At 33.2% G+C, this 21,569-nt stretch overlaps 1 protein-coding gene across 1 annotated transcript; it reads left to right on the top strand.

Annotated features, from left to right (window-relative positions):
* Window positions 1–390: 390 nt before the first annotated feature.
* LOC133201604 (extracellular matrix-binding protein ebh-like) lies at window positions 391–8,298 on the top strand. Its single transcript, XM_061337400.1, has 2 exons — window positions 391–7,519; window positions 7,898–8,298. Exons 1-2 carry the CDS (start codon window positions 391–393, stop codon window positions 8,296–8,298), a joined length of 7,530 nt encoding a protein of 2,509 aa, XP_061193384.1.
* The last annotated feature ends 13,271 nt before the right edge of the window (window positions 8,299–21,569 follow it).

Here is a 21,569-nt window from a genome sequence, read left to right as displayed (position 1 = left end):
AAAAAAAAAAAAAACCTGAAAGCCTTTCAATTTTGCAAAGATAAATTACTAACTTAAAATATGCAGCGAGAAAAGATTGATGGATAGAAAGATTTATATTTTAATCCAGAAGCCTTTTAGCACTCAGTTTTTCAATTCCCTTTCTTACAAAAAGTACAGTAAACTAGCATTTTCATATATCCCATGTGCAGAAGATTGATACGTTAAAGGAACCTTGTACGAAAACAAAACAGATATTTAAATTAAATGTAGATTTTACATTCTTATAAAACGTAAAATGTATACATGACACATTTAGTATAAATGGGGTTAAGTAATACAGTAATTTTCTTTAATATACAGAAACAACAGCAAAAATTATCGAAGACCTGATACAAATTCATATAGAACATGTCTTTTGCAAAAGCGCATATTCTTATGCCAATGCTGATGTTTGCAACTCGCAATGATGTCAGAAATACTAGCAACGCTACAGAGAATCAAAAATCTCTCAGTGTGGACACGCTCGCTATGCAGCAATTTCCACTGAGTAATGTGAGTAGGAAAACCATCAACGATACTGAGAATATTAAGTCTCTAAAGGTGGACACATCCTCTATCCAGCAGCTAGTTCTGAATCAAAATACGAATGATATAAGCAACGCTTCAGATAATACGAAATCGTTTGAAATGGACAAAATCTCTATCCAGCAGTTTCCTTTGAATCAAGAGATAATGAATACTAGCAACACTCCATTGGATTTAAAGTCTGTAAAGGTTGATAAGCTATTTATCCAGCAGTTTCTCCTCAATGAATTATTCGGAAATATTAGCGATGCAACAGAGGATACAAGGACTCAAAAAGTAAATTCCACTTCCACTACCGTCCAGAAGTTTCTTATAAATCAGGAGGCGAACAATACGGACAACTTCACAGAAGATTCAAATCTTCTTAAGGTGGAAACATCCATTATCCAACAGCTACTTTTGAATCAAGAGATCAGAAATAACAGCAACATTACGGGGGATTCAAAGTTACTTAAAAAAGACACACCATCTATTAAAGAGATACGAAATACGAGCAACACTACAAAGAAATTAAAGTCTCTAACGGTGGATACAGACTCTATTAAGCAGCTTCCTCTGAATGAAAAGACGGGGAATACCAACACCGCTACAGAGAATTCTAAAACACGAAAACCGAATAACAACTCTGTACAGCTGCTTCCTCTAGGTAATGAGATATTGGAAGCAAGCAACACTGTAGGAGATTCAAGGACTCTAAAAGAAGACATACCTTCTTCAAAACAGCTTGTTATGAACAAAGAGATTGGGCATACAACCAACGTTACAGAGGATTCCAAGTCTTTTAAGGTTGACAGGTCATTTACTCAGCAGCTTCCTCTGCATCAAGAGATCGGAAATACCAGCAACAACACCAAGGATACAATGTCTCTTAAAAGTGACACTAATCCTATCCAGCAGACTCCTCTGAATAAAGAAATTAGGAATGCTAGCAACGCTACAGAGGATGTAAAGTCTCAAAAAATAGACACTTCAACTAATCAGCAGCAGTCTCTGAATCAAGAGGTAAAGAATATTAGCAACGTAACAGTCGATTTAAAGTCTTTAAAGGTGGACATGTCTACTACTCAGCAGTTCCTTCTGAATGAAGATACCACGATTTCCGAGAAATTTAAGTTTATAAAAGCGGGCATGCCCTCAGTTCCGAAGCTTGCTCTGTATGAAGAAACGGAGAATACCAGCTATACTACAAAAGGTTTAAAATCTCTAAATGTTGTCATGCCCTCTACTCAAGGGCTTCCCCTGAATCAAAAGACCGGGAATACCAACATCACAGAGGACTCAAACGCTCTAACTGGGAACACAACCTCCATGCTTTTTATGAACCAAGACACCAGGAATACCAGCAACGTTACAGAGAATTCCAATCCCAAGCTTTTAAACGTTGACACGCCCTTAACTGAGCACTTTCTTCTAATACAGGAGGTCAGAAACACCAGCAAAGCTACAGAAGACTCAAAGTCTCTTAAAAATGACTCTCCTCCTACCAAACAGCTTCATCTGAATCAAGATATAAAAAATACCAGCATCACCACAGAGGATTTGAAGGCTCTAGATAATAATTTTGTCCAGAATCTTCATCTGAATAAAAAAACCAGGGATACCCGTAACGCTACAGAGGAATCAAATTCTCTCATTGCAGACACATTGTCTGTCCAGCAGTTTTCTCTTGATCAAATGGCTGGTAATTATAATAGAAGCAACCCTACAGAGGATTCAAAGTCTACTAATGTGGACTTACCTTCTATCCAGCAGCTGCCTCTAAATCAAGAGGAAAGGAATATCAACAACGATACAGAAAATTTCAAGTCTGTGAAAGTGGACATGCCCAAGATTCAAAAGCTGCTTCTCTATGAAGAAACGGGGGATACTAGCAACACTACAGAAGATTTAAAATCTCTAGAGGTTGTCTTGCCCTCTTCTCAGGAACTTCTTTTAAATCAAGAGACCAGGAATACCAGCATTGTAACAGAGGATTCCAATACTCTAACAGTAGGCACTTCCTCCATGCCAAAACCTATAATGAGCAATGAGACCAGAAATACCAGCAACCTTACAGGGGATTCCATTTCTCGTACGGTTGACACACCCTTAACCAGACAGCTTCTGATACAAGAAATCAGAAATTCAAGCAACAACACAGAGGATTCAAAGTCTCTTAAAAATGATAATGGTTATATCCAGCAGCTTTATCTGAATCAAGGTATAAGAAACACAAGCAACACTATAGAGGATTTGAAGGCTCTAAAATTTGATAACCGTTCTGACCAGAATCTTCTTCGAAATCAAAAAAGAAATAATACCAGTAAAGCTACAGAGGAATCAAAGTTTCTCAATGCAGAAAAGTTGTCTCTCCAGCAGCTCCTTCTAGAGAAAGTTGCTGGAAATACAAGCAATGCTACAGAGAATTCAAATTCTTTTTATGTGAACTCATCCTCTATTCAGCAACTGTCTCTGAATCAAGTGATAAGTAATATCAACAATGCTACAGAGAAATTCAAGTCTGCGAGAGTGGACATGCCCTCAATGCAGATGCTTGATCTGTATGAAGAAACGGAGGATACCAGCAACACTACAGAATATTTAAAATCTCTAAAAGTAGACATGCTTTCAACTCAAGGGCCTCCTCTAAATCAAAAGATAAGGAATGACAGCAAACCTACAGAGAGTTTAAAGATTCTAAACGTGGACACTCGCTCTATGACAGATCCTCTTTGGAGCAGAGAAACCAGGAAAACTAGAAACGTTACAAGGGAACCCATTTCTTTTAAGGGTGACACGCCCTTAACCCATCAGCTCCCGATACAGGAGATCGGAAATACAAGCAACACTACAGAGGATTCAACGTCTCTTAAAAATGAGACTGCATCCATCCAGCAGCTTCATCTGAGTCAAAATATAAGAAATACCAGCAACACTACAAAAGATTTGAAGGCTCTAAAAGTCGCTAAACCTTCTGGACAGAATCTTCCAAATCAAGAAACCAGGAAAACCAATAAGCTGCCTCTATATGAAGAAACAGTAAATACAAGCAACATTACAGAGGGTTTGAAATCTCTAAAGTTTGACATTCCTTCTACTCAGGAGAATCTTCTGAATCAAGAGACTAGGAATATCAGCATCGCTACAGAGGATTCAAAGATTTCCCTAGTGGACCCTCCCTCCATGCCAAAACCTATTATGAACAATGAGACCAGAAATACAAGCTACGCTACAGGGGATTCTATTTCTCTTAAGGTCAACAGGCCCTTATCTCAGCAGATTTTTCTGATCCAGGATTTCAGAAATACAAGCAACAATACAGAGGATTCAAAGACTCTTAAAAATGACACTGCTTCTATCCAGGAGCTTTATCTAAATCAAGAGATAAGAAATACCTACAACGCTACAGAAGATTTGAAGGCTCTAAAAGTCGCTAACCCTTTTGACCAGAATCCTCTTCTGAATCAAGAAACTAGGAATGCCAGTAAGGCTACAGAGGAATCAGAATCTCTCAATGCAGACACATTGCCTGTCCCGCAGCTTCTTCTAGATCAAGTTGCTGAGAATGCAAGCAGAGGTACAGAGGATTCAAAGTCTCTTAATGTGGACTCAACATCTATCCAGCAGCTCCCTCTGAAGCTGCCAGCTCCCTCCACGCCAAAACCTTTTAGAAGCAAAGAGACCAGGAGAACTAGAAACGTTACAGGAGAATCTATTTCTCTTAAGGTCAACACGCCTTTAACTCAGCAGCTTCTGATGCAGGAAATCAGAAATACAAGCAACATTACAGGGAATTCAAAGTCTCTAAAAAATGGCACTGCTTCTATCCAGCAGCTTCATCTGAGTCAAAATATCAGTAATACCAATAACACTACAGAGGATTTGAAGGCTCTCAATGTTGATGAACCTTTTGTCCAGAATCATCTTCTGAATCAAGAAACCAGTAATACCAGTAACGCTACAGGAGAACCAAAGTCTCTCAATACAGACAAATTGTCTGTCCTGCAGCTTCCTCTGGATCAAGTTGCTGGAAATACAAGCAACGCTACAGAAGATTCAAAGTCTCTTAATGTGCTCTCACCCTCTATCCAGCAGCTGCCTCTAAATCAAGTGATAAGGAATATCAACAACGCTACAGTAAAAGTGGACATGCCCTTAATTCAAAAGCTTAATCTGTATGAAGAAACGGAAAATACCAGCAATGCTATAGAAGATTTGAAATCTCTAAAGGTTTACTTCCCCTCTTCTCAAAAGCTTCTTTTAAATCAAGAGACAAGGAATACCAGCAACGCTACAGAAAATTCAAAGTTTCTTAATGTGAACACACATTCTATTGAGCAGCCTCTTCTTAATCAAGAAGTAAGAAATACCAGCAATACTACAGAAAATTTGAAAGTTCTTAAAGTAGACATCCCCTTTGTCAAGAATCATCTTCTCAATCAAGAAACCAGGTATACACGCAACGCTACAGAAGATACAAAATCTCTTAAATTGGACACTCCAACTTATCAACAGCTTCCTCGCAATCAAGATAATTTGAAAATTAGCAATGTTACAGAAGACGCAAAATCTTTGAAGGTGGCCACGTCCTCTATTCGACAGAACCTTCGGAATGGGCAGAACAGAAATATTACAGAGGACACGGAGTCTCTGATGATTGAAACACCCTCAAATCAACAGCTTCATTTCAATCAGGAGACAAGTAATGCAAGCAACCTAATAGAGGATTCAATGCCCCTACAGGCTGAAACGCCGTCTATAAAGCAGCCTCTAAATCAATTTGCTGGGAATAGCAGGAACGCTACTGAATATTCAAAGTCTTCTAAAATGGACATGTCCATCGTAGAGCAACTACCCTTTAAACAAGAGATAAGAAATACAAGTAATACTACAGAGAAAATAAAATCTGAAAAAATGGACATATCCTCAATTCAAACGTTTCCATGGTATGAGGAGACGGTAAATTCCAAGAACGCCACAGAAGATTTTAAGTCTCTAAAGGTTATGCGGCCCTCTTCTCAAAACCTTCTTATGAATAAAGAGACCGGGAATACCATGAATGCTACGGAGGATTTAAATAATGCAAAAGCAGATACGCTTTCTGTCCAGCAGCGAATTTTGAGCCAACAGACATTGAATACGAGCAACACTACAGACATTTCAAAGTCTCTAAAACAGGACACGCCATATATCCAGCCTCGTATTCTAAATCAAGTAACAAGGAACGCTACAGAGGATTTACCGACTCTTACGCCCACTGTCCAGCAGTTTTTTCTGAGTCAAGAGACACTGAATACCACCAACGCAACAGAGGATTCAAATTCTCTGAAAGTAGACACTTTTTCTATACACCAACTGTATGAGACCAGGAATACCAATAACGTTACAGAAGATGTCAAGGCCCTAAACAATGACCGGCCCTTTATTCAGCAACCTCTTCTAATTCAAGAAATAAGAAAAAACAGCAATACTTCAGGGGTTTTAATTCCTCTAAAAGTGAATCCTAGCTCTATCAACCAGCTTCCTTTCAATCAAGAGATAAAGAATATCAGTAGTACTATAGAGGGTTCCAATTCTCTAAAAGTGGAAACGCCCTCTATCCATCAGCCTCAATACAGAGAGATGAAAAATACCAGCAACACTACAGAAGATTCGAAGCTTCTAAAAGTAGACACATCCTCTGTCCAGCAGTTTGTTTTCAATTCAGAGACCAGGAATGTGAGCAACGCTACAGAAGATTCAAAGTCTCAAAATGTTGATAAAACATCCGTCAAACAGCCTCTTCTGAATCTAGAAATCCATAATGACAGCAACATTACTGAGAATTTAGAATCTCTAAAACTTATCCAGCCATCTATCCAGCAGCTTTCGAGTCAAGAGATAAAGAATATTAGCAACACTACAGTTGATTCGAAGCCTCTAACTGTAGATACACCTTCTGTCCAGCAGTTTCTACTGAATCCAGAGATTAAGAATTCAAGCAACGCTACAGATGATACAACGTCTCTAAACGTTGGCGCATCTTCTGTCCTGCAGCTTCTTTTCAATCAAGAGAAAAGGAATACTAGCAATATTACAGATGATTCGAAGTTTTTAAACCTGGACAAGCCTTCTGTACTGAGTCTTCCTCTGTATTCAAAGACAATAAATATCACGAACGCTACGGAAGATTTGACTTCTCCAAAAATGGACATGCCCATTATTCAGCAGCTTCTTCTGAATCAAGGAGCCATACATACTAATACTACAGAGGATTCAGAGTTTCCTAAAGTTGATACGCTCTCTATCCAGCCGCTTATTCTGTATCAAGAGATTGGAAATACAAGCAACTCCACAAAATATTCGAAGTCTCTACATGTAGACACATTCTTTATTCAGCAGCCTCCTCGTAAACAAAAAACAAGTGATGTAAGCAACGCTACCGAGGATTTATTTTCCAAAAATATTGACACGCTCTCCATGCAGCAGCTTCTTCGAAATATGGAGACGGGAAATTCCAGCAATGATACGGAGGCTTCAAAGTCTCTTAAGGACGACAAGCCCTCTATCCAGCAAATTCTTCAGAATCAAGAGATCGGAAATATCAGTAAAAACGTGTTTCATTCAAAGCCTTTAAATTTTGACAATCCATTTATCCAGCCGGTTCTTCTGAATCCAGAGACCAGGTATACCAACAACGTTGAAGAGCCTTTTGAGCCTTTGAATATGGACTCGCCTTCTATCCAGCAGATTCTTCTAAATCAAGAGACTTTAATTAGAATTGAACTTGAGAAGAAATTTAGGAATGTGCAAGAGGATTTGGCAGTTCTGAGGACAGAAATCGAAGATATAAAAAAAGAATTTTTAAACACTATGCAGGTTCAAACTAAAAAGCTAATTGACTTTAAATCTAGTGTGAACAGGAGCATTGCATCAATAAATTCAAAATATATTCCAAACAAAAGAATTACAAATGAAAAAACAAGGCATACAGGTAAGAATTTCAATTTCATGAGTAAATGAGAAAAAATTATGTTTTGTAATACTAAATACACCAATTTTCAAATATGGTTACCAGTAAATTTTTCCTGAATTTAAATCAATTTTATTAATTAATATTTGTTTCAGCTGTTAGTTAAGCATCTTAATGCTTAATAGTATCTTCTTTGATTTCTTTTTTAGCTTCAGTATATAAATGTGTATTAGTATAAAGAATACGTAAAAATTTAAGGAAAAAATTACCGAGTGATAGACATGTTTAAATGTAAATGTACTGTTTATTCTATTCACATTTAATTTAAATGAAATACTTTAAGCCAAATATTTTTTTTAATTATGAAAAATGCTTTAAGAATGTTCCTATAATTTACAGGCCACTCTGAACAGATAGCATTCGATGCACGGATCGCATCTGTACTGGAATTCAAAGGCAGCCAGGGGTCTGTAGTACTTTTTGATCAAGTCCTCTTTAATCATGGCGATGGTTTTAACAGTACAACAGGCAAATTCACAGCGCCTAAAAATGGGCTATACATTTTTGGATGGCACATTTTACCTGGTTACCAGACGATTACACATACGGCTTTAATGATGAATAATAATGAGATATCAGGAAATTATTGCAACACAGAAAAGAATGCCGGACAACAACTATGCAGTAAAATGTCTGTGGTCCGGTTAGCTATCGGAGATAAGGTTTGGATAGGATATCCTCGACCTGGAGATAACCGATCGAAAGCCTATTTCTCCAGTTTCAGTGGTTTTAAAATTTAGAGAAGACTTTTGTAATGATTTCTTCAAACTTTCACTCCTAAAAAGAATGTGTCTGGAGGATACGAATCATTGTTTCTATAGACTTAAACGCCCAGGACATTTTTACATTCACATAAAGAAATTAATTTCCATGTTAGTATCAAATATACTGATATATCATTAAAGCATGTACATTTTTAGCACACAAAAGATTTTCTTAATTACATGTTTTATAAATACAAATAACTGTAATCTGTAACTAACTATCTTTTTTTAACAAGTTTTATCTTTATTTTTTTTTTACAAACTGCTGTCTTTCCTTTAAAATTTCATCTGTATCTGGTCTGGACAACATGACATTTACCTTTTAGGCATGACCTAGATAAGTTGATGACAAACTCTTACGTTAAAAGCAACGTCATTTTTGAGTTTGATTTAACATCACCCAAAAGGTTCCATAGACCTTTATAGCATGTATCACTCACTGTGTTACGCAGAAGATACATTACGTTCCTGCAGGCACTGACTGCATGTCATCCTAGGAAACAGCTTCTTTTGAGGTGTACATGTATAAGTCAGTTTTCAACTATAATACGACTTGTGGCCTGAAATGATTATACGAAAGATGCTTTATCTTCAATTGAAAATTGTGTTTAAATTTGTCTAATAGAAAAGATAATGTATGAACACGAGATCCTAGTATCAAAAAATATGATGTAGTACCGTCTATAAGCAATTTAAACAGGTAGTTTAATTTGGTGATTCAATAAATATAGATTATCAAAGATTAAAAAACTCAACTCAACGAATGTTATCTTAAAGTAGAGCAAAGATCTCACCAAAGACATTTTCTGATAGTGTCCATCCATGGATGTATTATTCATGAAAAATGTCAGATCCAACATCTGCAGGAAGTCCAGTATTGTGCATCTTTAGATGCATTATACATGCAAGTTTGGTCCAGGTAGGGATTATATAGGAATGAATCTACTCAAAAAACTTTAACTTGTTTAACACTCCGGTAAAGGAAGAGTCAGATTCTGCATCCGAACTTCTGAAGCACGTCTGGTAGCTTCTGCTTCAGACATTAATTATTAATACAGGTTTGGTTAACGAAGGAATTATAGTTATTCTAAAATGAATCTGTTCCAAAAATTCTAAAACTCTTTAAAACTCTTTAAAACTTAAAGAAAAAGATCTTGGTAACTCATCAAAAAATTAAAGACAAGATCCAGCATCTAACTCATACATGCAAATTTGGTAGGTTTCACATTTAATTTAGTATGAACCTGCTCCAAAAAATTTAAACTTTGTCATACATCAAGAAAATAAAGGCCAGGTCAAGCATCTGAATGAAATCTGATAGCGTGCATCATCGTTTAGTGGTCATAGAATTTATAGTTTTATAGGAGAGTAAGAATGGACCTCTTCAAAAGAGCTTGTCTGGATATTGAAGATCGGATCCAACATCTGATGTATGTGTTGAAGAGTGCATCCCAACATATAAGTTTGGTTAAATTCGAAAATGTTCATATCTTGTGATTGTTCAACAACAAAATTACTTTTTAAGAATTATTTTTATTACACACAAGTACCCTGAAGAAAATATACAAATGATGGTCAAGTTTCACATTGACAATATCCATGTAGTCTTTGGAGCAGGGTTCTCCATGGGCTGTTTAACGTGGCGGCCCCGCCACAGTTAAATTCGCTAGCGCCACAGTTAAAAATTTTGCGCCACAGTTCCGCCACAGTTAAAATATTAGCGCCACAGTAAGATCGTCGTCGTCAGTAAGATAAATATATAAAATGAATCAAATAAACCTCTTAATTATGCACCGTAAAGGCGTGTTTCAGCTGTTAAATAAATGTGCTCTAATTATAGGATCCACTGTTTGGCTTTTACAATTAATTATCTTCCAGACCTCGCTAGACACATGAATGAAAAGCCATTTTTTCACACTTCATGATAATTAGAACTGAATTTTAAAATACCAGTTAATTAATTGCTTTAATAGTTTTACAGATAACTATATGTAAGTTTCTAAAATTGCATTGGTACTACGAAGTCAAAACATCGTACGTGTATCGATTGTAAATATTCATGTATTTTTGTAATGTTGAAAAGTTAACAAATAATGAATACATCCACAAAATATAATTTAATAAAAATATAATTTGATGACTTTAAACTCTTTTTAATTATTTTAATTCACAAGTTTTAAGATAAATCAGTCTGATAATTGCAAATATATAGACTAGATGTAAATATGACTGGTGACCTACCAGAATATTTCGTCTGTACTTTAATGAAGACGGCAGGTAAACAATATTATTTTTTAAATTAGGGTTAAATGCTAGAAAGTTGTAATTATTGTTACTATTACATGTATTTTCAGATTCTATAAACTAATATTTGTTTATTTATAAGTAAGTATGAGTTTGGTAGGGGTTGGGTCTTTTGTCACAGTATATATATATTTCGGAAACATCCTAATTTTATTTTACACTATGTTTTATTGATTAAATTTTTATTACTGAATTTATCAATCATTTTTCCAATTAGTTAATGCCATTAATTAATTTGTGTATTAAACTAGTGATTCATAGGGGCACTGTGTTTTTCAATTTATTTCGTGGTTCCTTCGCAAATTCGGTCGCGAAATGACCGCGAATATTAGCACTTCGAGTAAGTCTTGCGCCACAGTTAAATCTAAAATGATTGAGAACCCTGTTGGAGATTAAGACTTCAATAAACTGTTGAAATTACTAAAAGCACGAATTGTCCTTCTTTATTATCCGTCCTTTTTCTGTGCATTATGAGGTAGCATTTATCAAAAAATTACTACATGAAAAGGAGATTCTTACTGTCGATGACGTTTTAATTAGATATTCTCATTCATATGTCAGCTCGATTTAGTCCAGTGAACTTGAAATAAAAGACCACAGATTTGAAGCATTTGTTTAATAGTTGGTTGCATTACTGATTATAGACGTTAATGGTAAACTAAGAATTAAATTATTGACTAATAAGTTGATGAAACAAGAATATGTGCTTTCTCGTTTAAAGTCATCATTTCGTAAGTTCTGTGGTCGATACAATGACCTTGTCAGCAAATACAATTTATCATTGAGTCAAATGCTGACTGACGTTTTTCATACTAATTGTTAGGCCATTATTTACACACTGAATTGTCGACGGATTTTCCCGTTATTTCCCGATCATGACAAGGAGCACACGGCAGGTGTGACCGGTCGGCAGGGGATGTTCATTCCTCCATGGCACCTAATCCCACCACTGATGTTTGGAGGTCCGTGTTTGCTCTGCTCCTATTTTGTATTGTTTAATGGACTTTTGAGCTTGAATACTGTTCGTTATCTCCATATATTTCATTACAACTCAAGAAGAAGCTATTTCTTTATTCTCGCCTGCGCAAATGAAACACACATTTTGATAAGAAATATATTGCACTTAAAACATGAATTTAGCAATTTTACTATGGTATTATATATATATATATATATATATATATATATATATATATATATATATATATATATATATATATATATATATATATATATATATATATATATATATATATATATATATAATAAAACACTTTAAAACACTTTTTGAAATATTTCAACCGTGTTACCGGCCTTCATCAGTCGTATTATACAGGCATATATATTACTTTGTAGTTTCCATTTGCCCCATCTTTATACAAATTACAGCCTGAATTCAAATACGTTTGCTTTGAAAGAAGTTTTCACAGGTTTTGGAATTGAGCACCACTACCAATTGAGCACCACTACCAATTAAGTACTATATTTCTGTTTTGTTACTGGCAGGTACTGAACACGAATACTTTTTGAATTTTTTAAATTCATGAGGACTGTTTCCTGGCAACAGAATTTTGAAAAATGCGACCTATTTGAGAAACACTCTTATGCTTTCTGAAATATGGGACGATGTTAAAAAATAAATTTATTTTTTTTAGAAATACTAAACAAGCACAAAGTGGTACTGCATCCTTAAGAATCAGCTTCTGAACACCAAGAAATGCTCAAACGCAACTTCTATTTAACGAGTAATATTCCTCTATATTTCTCAAGTTCTAAACAGAGGCAGGCTCCTGCCGTCGAAATTGACTTTGCAGGACTTAGGCATATAAGTAATTAAATGTATTTGAATGTATAACAAGCTGTTTTTTTTTTTACAAAACATATCTGCTTTCTTGTTCATTTCCATGAATTTCAGATATTGAATTCGAAGATATTTCGCGAACTTAAACTTTAACACTGTTTAGAGATCTTCTCTCCAAAAACACCTTCAAAGATAGATATGGTCTGTCTCAGTAAACACAACACTTGCTTAGCACTATCTTGTGCATGTTTATTCTGTACATTTATTTACACGTTGTGATTCTTTTCTACACTGCTGGCCAGTAACATTACCATATGGAAGTGATCTTGATCGTTGAGGATACTGAAGCAAGCTGCACGATGCTTTAAAAGTACAGCTTACAAATAAACATTAAATTCAGAATGATAAACACATTTGCAAACAAAATTAAATAACCTAATGGGTCCAGTTTCCCATTATTTTAGTCTAAGAAAAGATTAATACCACAGAGCATTCAAGAGTTGATATAATAATAAAAGCGCACCATATGTAGCATCTATAACTGCAATATAGATAATGATATGTGAAAATAACGAACAGAAATCAAGTTCAAAATTTCACTTGAACATTCCAAATGAGAAGAAGAGTAAACCCGACCCCTAGAAACATCAGCTGTGAGATTAGGTGCCAAAGAGAAGTAAGCATCCCCCTTTCATATCTACCATGAATCCTTTGTATAAATCGTGTAAAAGGAGTAATCAATAGACAATTCAGCATGTTTAATTCCTAGTCAGGCAAAAGCTAGAGAATTGAATATTTAACTAAATTTAAAGTACAGCTGTAAATTCATTTTGTTTTCAATCAAAATGTTTAGTGCATTTGTTCTGTACGTATACAAAGTGATGTATTTTTTGTTACATTAAAATCGTTACCGAATAGATAATACTTTTGCAAATTAAAGACAGGAGAAGCTTGTATCATTATTATAGCTGTAGTGTAGTTTAAACTATTTCAATTCATTTGAAATTTTTTTAAGTTGTACATTTAAACAACAGAATTTCAAAAGAATATTCACAGTTGTTTTACATTTACAAAGTACTGGCAGATAATTACATTATGAGTTATGTAAACTGTTATAAAATTGCTTAATTATTATACGGGGGGTAAGGACATCACAACGCTAACTTCTTAATTTCATAGCTTGTACTAAGAGTTCTTCCGTCACACATTGGAGCTTGTTATTAAAAAAACTATTTTTTGTAAGAAAAAAACGCTTGACATAAATTTCGTTCTCAATTAAGCATAAAAGAAACAATTCACAACAAAATGAATTTCCTCCCCGATATCATTTTGATAACTCTACTTACAGAATCTGATCATATTCTTTAAGATATTACTTGCATACCTTTTTCACAAGCTCATAGAGCATTCTCAATGATTTGAAAAAAAATATTGTCCAGACCATTACTACTATGATTATAATTCTGTGAACTATGAAATTCAGTTTGCCGTGAACTCAAAGACGAAATTTTCTCACTGTTTATACCATAGAAACCCACAATGAAAACTAAATGGTTTCAAAAGGAGTTTCCTTGATTCTCCGTTTGTGAAAATTAATTTCAGGGCAATTAAAGAATTTCAAATTTCTTAATAACGTGGCAATTATATTGATTACTTAAAAATAAATTTGAGTACTTTAAAACTGTAATTTGAAAATTTAGAATAGAGACTAAAAGTCATTGGAAGCTTACAGGCATGATTAATCACTTGCTTAAAACGACGCAAAAAAAGATTGATGAAATTTTTTTTTTATTTGAATTCAAGAGCCCATTCAGCACTCTGCTTTACTAAATAATTTTTATCAAGCACTTATATATATTCAGAAACAAAAGATAGATGCGTTGTAAGAAAATCTAAAACAAAAAAGAAAACAGATATTCAATTAAGATAAGGTATTACATTTAAAAATTACGTAAAATAAACACATGGCACATATATTATAAAATAGGTTAAGTAATACAGGATAATTTCATTTATATAGAGAGGCGACAGGCATAAATCAAACTTGGTGCGAATTCGTTTTGAACATGTTCCCTGCAAAAGCTCTCATTTTGATAACATTCTTGGTGTTTATATCACTCAATTATGCACAAAATACAAAGAATGCTACACAGGATTTGACGTCTCTAAAAGCGGACACGCCCTCTACCCAGCAGCTTGTTCTCAATAAAGTGACAAGGAATACTAACAAAACTACAAAAGATTCGAAGTCTCTAAAAGTGGAAAAACCCTCGGTCAAGAAGCTTCTGCCTAATCAAGAAACTAGAAATACAAACAAGGCTATAGATGATTCAAAATCTCTAAAAGTAGACACACCCTCTATCCGGGCACTTCTTCCGAATCAAGAGACGAGGAATACAAACAATGTTACAAAGGATTTGAAATTTCTAAATGTGGACACTCCCTCTATCCAGCAACATCTTCTGAATCAAGAGACCTTAAAAAGAATAGAGCTAGAAAATAACTTACGAGATGTACAAGAGGAATTAGAAGCTCTAAAGAGAGACAACAGAGATATGAGAAAGGAATTTGATAAAATCATGCGGGACCAAACAGAAAAGCTAACCGACTTTAAATTACGTGTGAACGAGAGCATCGCATCAATGAAATCAAATGAAGTACTGGACAAAAGGTTAGCAAGTGTAAGGGCAAATTCAACAGGTAAGAAGTACAAATTTATGAACAGATTTAAATAAAAAACTGAATTGAGATATGAAATAAATCTTTTTAAAAATAAATATGATTGACCTTTTTTAAATAAATGAAATGTTTGCATTAATCTGAAATTGATACAATGTATACTGAACATGATATGAGTGCACCAGTATGTTTAACAATTAAATTGCCTAAAAAGTATCATTTTGGACGTATGTGAGAGCATATAATACATACAAAATGTACATTATTACGAAAAATTACTTATTCATGTTAACTTAGAGAGATTATTCATATACCTTGTTTTTTTTCACATTTATATAAAATGCTTTAAGAATATTCCTATTATTTACAGATATCTCAGATCAGATAGCATTTGAGGCGCGGATCAAATCTGTATTAGAATTCAAAGGAAGACAGGGATCCGTGGTACTTTTTGATCAAGTCCTCCTTAATGACGGCAATGGATATAATAGTACAACAGGTATATTCATAGCACCAAAAGATGGGCTATACGTCTTTGGATGGCATATTTTACCTGGTTACCAGACGATTACACATACGGGTTTAATTGTAAATAATAATGAGATATCGGGAAATTATTGTAATACAAGAAGAAATACTGGACAACAACTTTGCAGTAAAATGTCTGTGGTCCGGTTAGCTTTTGGAGATAAAGTGTGGATAGGCTATCCTCGTCCAGGAGATAATCGATCAAAAGCTTATTTCTCCAGTTTCTGTGGTTTTAAAATATGAAGAGATTGATAATTGTATTGAAAATTGTATTGAAATTTCTTTTCGATTAATTTTGTTGTTTGGATGGATCAGGTACGAACATATTTTTGATCGTGGGGAATTTAATGTCCAAGTAATTTTTATCACTCATTAAGAGGCATGCATGATGATGATTTGACGATGTGCTAATTTTTAATACAGGTTATTCATTAAATTTGTTAATGATTAACATATTCATAACAAAAGTTCTATGGAGGAATAACATTTTTAAAACATGTCAAACACATTCTAAAAATAAGTTGGACGATTATTAAACGTCTGTGAAAAAACACACAAAGCATCAAAATATATGTTGCGATTCCAGATGAGATTTGATCCAATGTACTATTTCTTATTATCATTTCTGAAAAAAAATTATAATAAATAATAACTTGTCAAAATTATATGAATATGAAGCATGCTTGATGTATAAATGAGGCATGTAACAAACATAGGGTGTTGCAAAATAAATGCATTGTAAATAAAAATGAACTGTATTTTTTGTTTTACAAAAAGGATGTTCATCTGTCTAAGTTATACCAGGTATGTATATACCATATAGTACTTGAAATAGAGAAGAAAAACACGAAAAACCTCAGTAAAGCTTTAGGCTTTTTACTATATAGTATTTACGTCCCAGGAAATACCCAGAGAACATCACTATCGATCTGATCTTTACAAAATGACATTAACCTTTTAGACATTGGCATGGTATTGGAAGTTTTGGAAAATCACAAACCTAATATCATGCATATATGTAAGACATCAAAGATATGAATCCCTATTGTTTAAGAACTCAAAATCAGCGAATAAACTTTGATTAAGCAGGCACTCCTTGGATCACATTTTAATCGGTAGCCGTATTACTTTAAACTGATATTGTATGCATCACTCATCTAAATCCTATTTTGTCAGCTAAATATATTACACAAAAAGTCATGTAAGCATTAATATATTGTATTCTCTTTCTAAAGAGTTGATTTTTCAACCTAATTCTATAAAGAAATCATGGTTCAAAAGTAGAATAAAATGTATATTTAAATATATTCAAAGCTATACAAAACAAGCATTCTGAGAGTATCGCATTTAGCAATACTAGTCCCCTACCGGCAAGTATAATCTGGTTCCTGTTAAAAATTGAAAATGCCATAATTCCGTCAAAAATCAATGAAGCGGAACAAATTGCAAACTTGATCTATAAGTCATCAAGGTAAAGTCACATACCAAATATCAGCTCAATATCTGCCAGCTTTTAGAAAAAAAAAATGCGGTAAAACCCTGAAAAATTGAAAAGGTCATAATTCCGTAAAAAATCATTGAAGCGGGACGAAATGCAAACTTGATCTGTAACTCATCAAGATACACTCACGTACCAAAAATCAGCTCAATATCTGCAAGCGTTTAGGGAAAAAAAAGTGCGGAAAACCAAGTGGGACAGACTGATAGACAGACAGAGGGACAGACGGACGGACAGCTAGACAGACAGACGGACGGAAAGACTAAGAGGAAACCTATAGTCCCCTCCGGTTTCACTGGTAGGGGACTAATAAGCTAATATTAAGAAAAAATCATTCAAGGACAGGACTTATCTATAGTGATTGTTGATGCAGCATCTACTTACATGGTTAAGCCGATACTCAACCAAATGTATAAAACGTATTAAGAATAAATACTAAGAATAGAATTAGTATCAAAAAAGGTTTTAATACCTACATTAAGTGAGGTTTGGTAGTTTGGGTATTTCAAAGCTTTTAAAAAATATATCCGTTTACAATATTTAACTATGTCTTTGTAACCTGTACTAGAGATACATATTAAAAAATTAGAACAGGAAAGAAATGTTTGGAATGTTTACAAGAATGTTGGAATGTTTGTGAAATGTTTGCAAGAAAATGAATAAGTTGCTAAAGTACATGTTAAAAGTGCACTTTTTATCTTCTACAAAAAAAAGGTTAATGGGTTGTATACTTGGAATAAGAAAAGAAAATGAAACAGGGGTGGGTTAACGTTTTGGTTTCACTTTCAACAAAATGACATCAATTACATTAATTATACACATGTCACCTTCACCAGGAAATATGTTAATTGATGATAATGGGTTTTTAATACTTTAATTATAAAACTATTGGTAAAGCCTTTTACTTCTGGTAAATAATGTAGTTTTCTAGACATTATTTTCAATGCGGGGATTGGTCATCCTTGAACCTTTATTAATTTTCAAGGTTCTAGATATCCATTATTTTTATACGAAATACAGACTTTGTTTAAAAGATACTGTAGATTCCTTATTTTTAGTGAGTACTTATTATCACGAAATGACCCTTTAACCTCAAATCGCGAGATTGATTGATTGTATGTTGTTTAACCGTCCCATTCGAAAATTGTCCACTCATACAGTGACGTAACCGTATGCCGGTGAAGGATTTCAAATTCAGACCTATACTAGGCACTCAGGGCCATTGGGCAGTGAGGGTTCTTTATCGTGCCAACGCCTACCGTGACGTAAATCGCGAGAATAACAATTCGCGATCAAGATTGATTAAGATTTTACGTGGATTTCAGCACCATAAAAATAAAAGCGAGTAATTTAATTTCACGATTGTTGCTTCTCGCAAGATTACGCAATAATTCATTCCTTGTGCATATCTAGGAATCTACAATATTCAGTCATTTTATACTATTTTATCCTTCAAGATTAATTTTTTTCTAGAATATTGTAAATAAAGTGCTACAGAATCGAATTATTTTTTTGAAAGAAAGTGTATGACTATTCCTTTTTTTGACTAAGTTTCACAGAATTCAACTTTATCGAGTAAAAGTCTTGTTTTTTGTAACGATATATCTACCCCTGATTTATGCGGATTGGTCTTTGTTAATTAATTTATCTAAAGCTATCTGTAGTTTTATAGCGAAAATATATTCTAATATATATATATATATATATATATATATATATATATATATATATATATATATATATATATATATATATATATATATATATATATATATATATATATATATATATATATGTATATATAACCTATCCGCGTGATTTGTTGTTTTTCATCTGTTTTATGGCTTGCGCAATTTTGGGAAATAGTTCAAAGTGTATTACACATATCTACTGATCATTTAGTTGCAACCGTATACAAATTCTCTTTTATTGCAATAGTGAGTGACATTGCTTTATTTGAGCAAAGTTTAAAAAAAATCGCAGATTACAAAACGATTCAATATTATCTTTGTTTTTATTTAATATTTTATTGTATATTTTCAATTTTTAATTCCGTGCATAGTATCGGTAGATTAAATGGCTCTTTCTAATCTTACAAGTATGATGTGTTTCTTTTCCCAGTATTTAGATCTAAAAAATGCACCTGTTGTTATACTAAACATTTTGTCTTATTCCATTTAAGGATTATTTTTTTTCTTCTTATATCCTTTAAATACATGTACAACGGATATACATGTAGTATATTTTCTAATCTTCTTTTTTTTTTTTTTTTTTTTTTTTTTTGCTATAACTGTATTCTTTTGTTTTCTATTTATAGGTTTTTTGGGGGCTTTAATAAAATAAAGAACTGAAAAGTCTATAATAATTGATTTAAACTTTCCCAATCTTTTTTTTTATTATTATTACATGTATCAAATTCTTTATGGTAATCTATTTACAGTGTTTTTTAATTCGGGGGTATATTTAAGTATATATATATAGCTGGGTATTTAGTTTCCAGTTACCTTGACCTCATTTTTATTCATTAAATGGTTTATTCTACTGAAAGATGATCTGAACCTCTATTGCCTTGCGTATTTACAGGCTTTCTGAGAATGACATTTGACATATCTAGCTCAAAATGATTTTCCAAAACTACAAAAATTATTCTAGGTTTAGGTATAGGTGCAGCATTTCCACAACATCAACATTCTTTTTATTTATGTTTTGTCCTCCGCATGTCAATTAAGTTTCTCAGAAAAGTCTTCTGTTTTGATCTTTTCTCGCTACATGTTGACCTTGACTGATTTCTGTCCTATTTATATTTTTAAAAATTGTTTTTTAAATCCTCTGCAAGCACAATATTGTTTTTTATTCATTCCTAAAAAAAAAATCATTGTATGATTTTTTAAAAGAAAATTATTCTACTTTATCATTTGGTGCATATACGTGTACATTAAAGAACTTGAAGATTTTTATTAAAGTATTTAATATTACACAAAATTTGCACATGTATATTAATTATGTCAAAGTTAAGCTTGTTATGAAAAAGAATACATACTTCCTTTTTTTATATGTGAATTCAGTATTAGAGTGTTACGATTTACCATACCATCCGGAATCATATTTAAATTATCTTTTTTAATAAGTGCAATTCTTATTAAGAAAAGATATCTTACTATTATCATTAAACTAGTGTTATAATGTTTTTTCCCTTTTTTAATGGGCATTCAATCCCCTTGCATTCAGGGTGATACACTTAATAAATTCCATACTGAAAATTTTAGACAAGAAAGAAATTTAAACTTTGTATCATTATTGACAAGCTTTAGGAAGATTGCTTTTTATTTTGCAATGCCGGGTGAGGGAGCCCATTTTTGGTTCTGTTTGGTGTTTTTTTTTTCCCGTGGCTATTCGTTCAAAATCTGCCAGAGCACATTTTGTAGGCTAGACTGAGTTTCCTGTACAAATGGATAGGTTAGACTGGGCCTGTTACTCAAGCATAAAAAACGTAAATAGTGTATTCGGTGAAAATGACCTTTTTCGGGGAATTTTCAAGAATGTCACAAAAATTCTTGACTTGGTCTGATATTATTTTTCGAGAAAACCTGATTCTTTCTTCAAAATAATTTTCTCCATGACCTCAACTTCTACTAAAATACGACTGTCAGATGAATTTATGAGGAAGCAACATGTTAATGTTCAATCTCAGTTTATTTAAGGTGCATCTGATTTCTAATCATTCATCCCTTTGTCATATGTACATGATGTTAAAGATTTATCGTATGGTTAAAGTTGAAATAATGAACTATAATGCTTATATTTTCAAATTCAACTATGCATCTTTCAGTATTTAATGAATTCTTCACCAAAACCAAAATCAGAATAGGTATGCTTACAATGTTTCAAAGAAACAAGAGATTATAATTAAAACGATTTTTCGACACAGTGAATCCTAATGAACAATTAAAATATATAACCGAAAAAAAAATTGTCCTTAACATATTAATGTGACCAAATATGTCTTCAGAAACAATGTTACAATTTTGCATATTAATTTTTAACTTAAGATTGACTACATTTTCGATTCATAATACAATAGAAACGAATCAAAGAATACTTAGATTAAAAATACAACAAAAAAGTTAACTAACTTAATTATGTATTAGTATTTTTTTTTTAAAAATGCATCCGGAAAAAAATAGAACAGAAAGAAAATAAGAACAAAGAAAAATCAAATTTGTCAGGCAACTTTATTTTTTCTACATCTCTCACATATTTAATGTATACTTGGAATCAGAGGCGAAAACGAAACAGTGTTTAACGTTTGGGTTTCACTTTCATGAATTTCTAAAAGGGTCACTTTCGCAAAAAATAGGTTAATTTATGCAGAGCATTTTTTATAAAGAGAAGCAACGGCCGACATAATCTCAATCTTGATACAGAGTCGTTTCGAAC

This window comes from Saccostrea echinata, unplaced genomic scaffold (genome assembly GCF_033153115.1).
Source record: "Saccostrea echinata isolate AGI-Se365-2 ecotype Australia unplaced genomic scaffold, CSIRO_AGI_Sech_v1 ptg000045l, whole genome shotgun sequence".
Taxonomy (NCBI): Eukaryota; Metazoa; Mollusca; class Bivalvia; order Ostreida; family Ostreidae; genus Saccostrea; species Saccostrea echinata.
The sequence above is the reverse complement of the archived record's forward strand: the minus strand, read 5'-3'. Positions and strand labels throughout refer to the sequence as shown.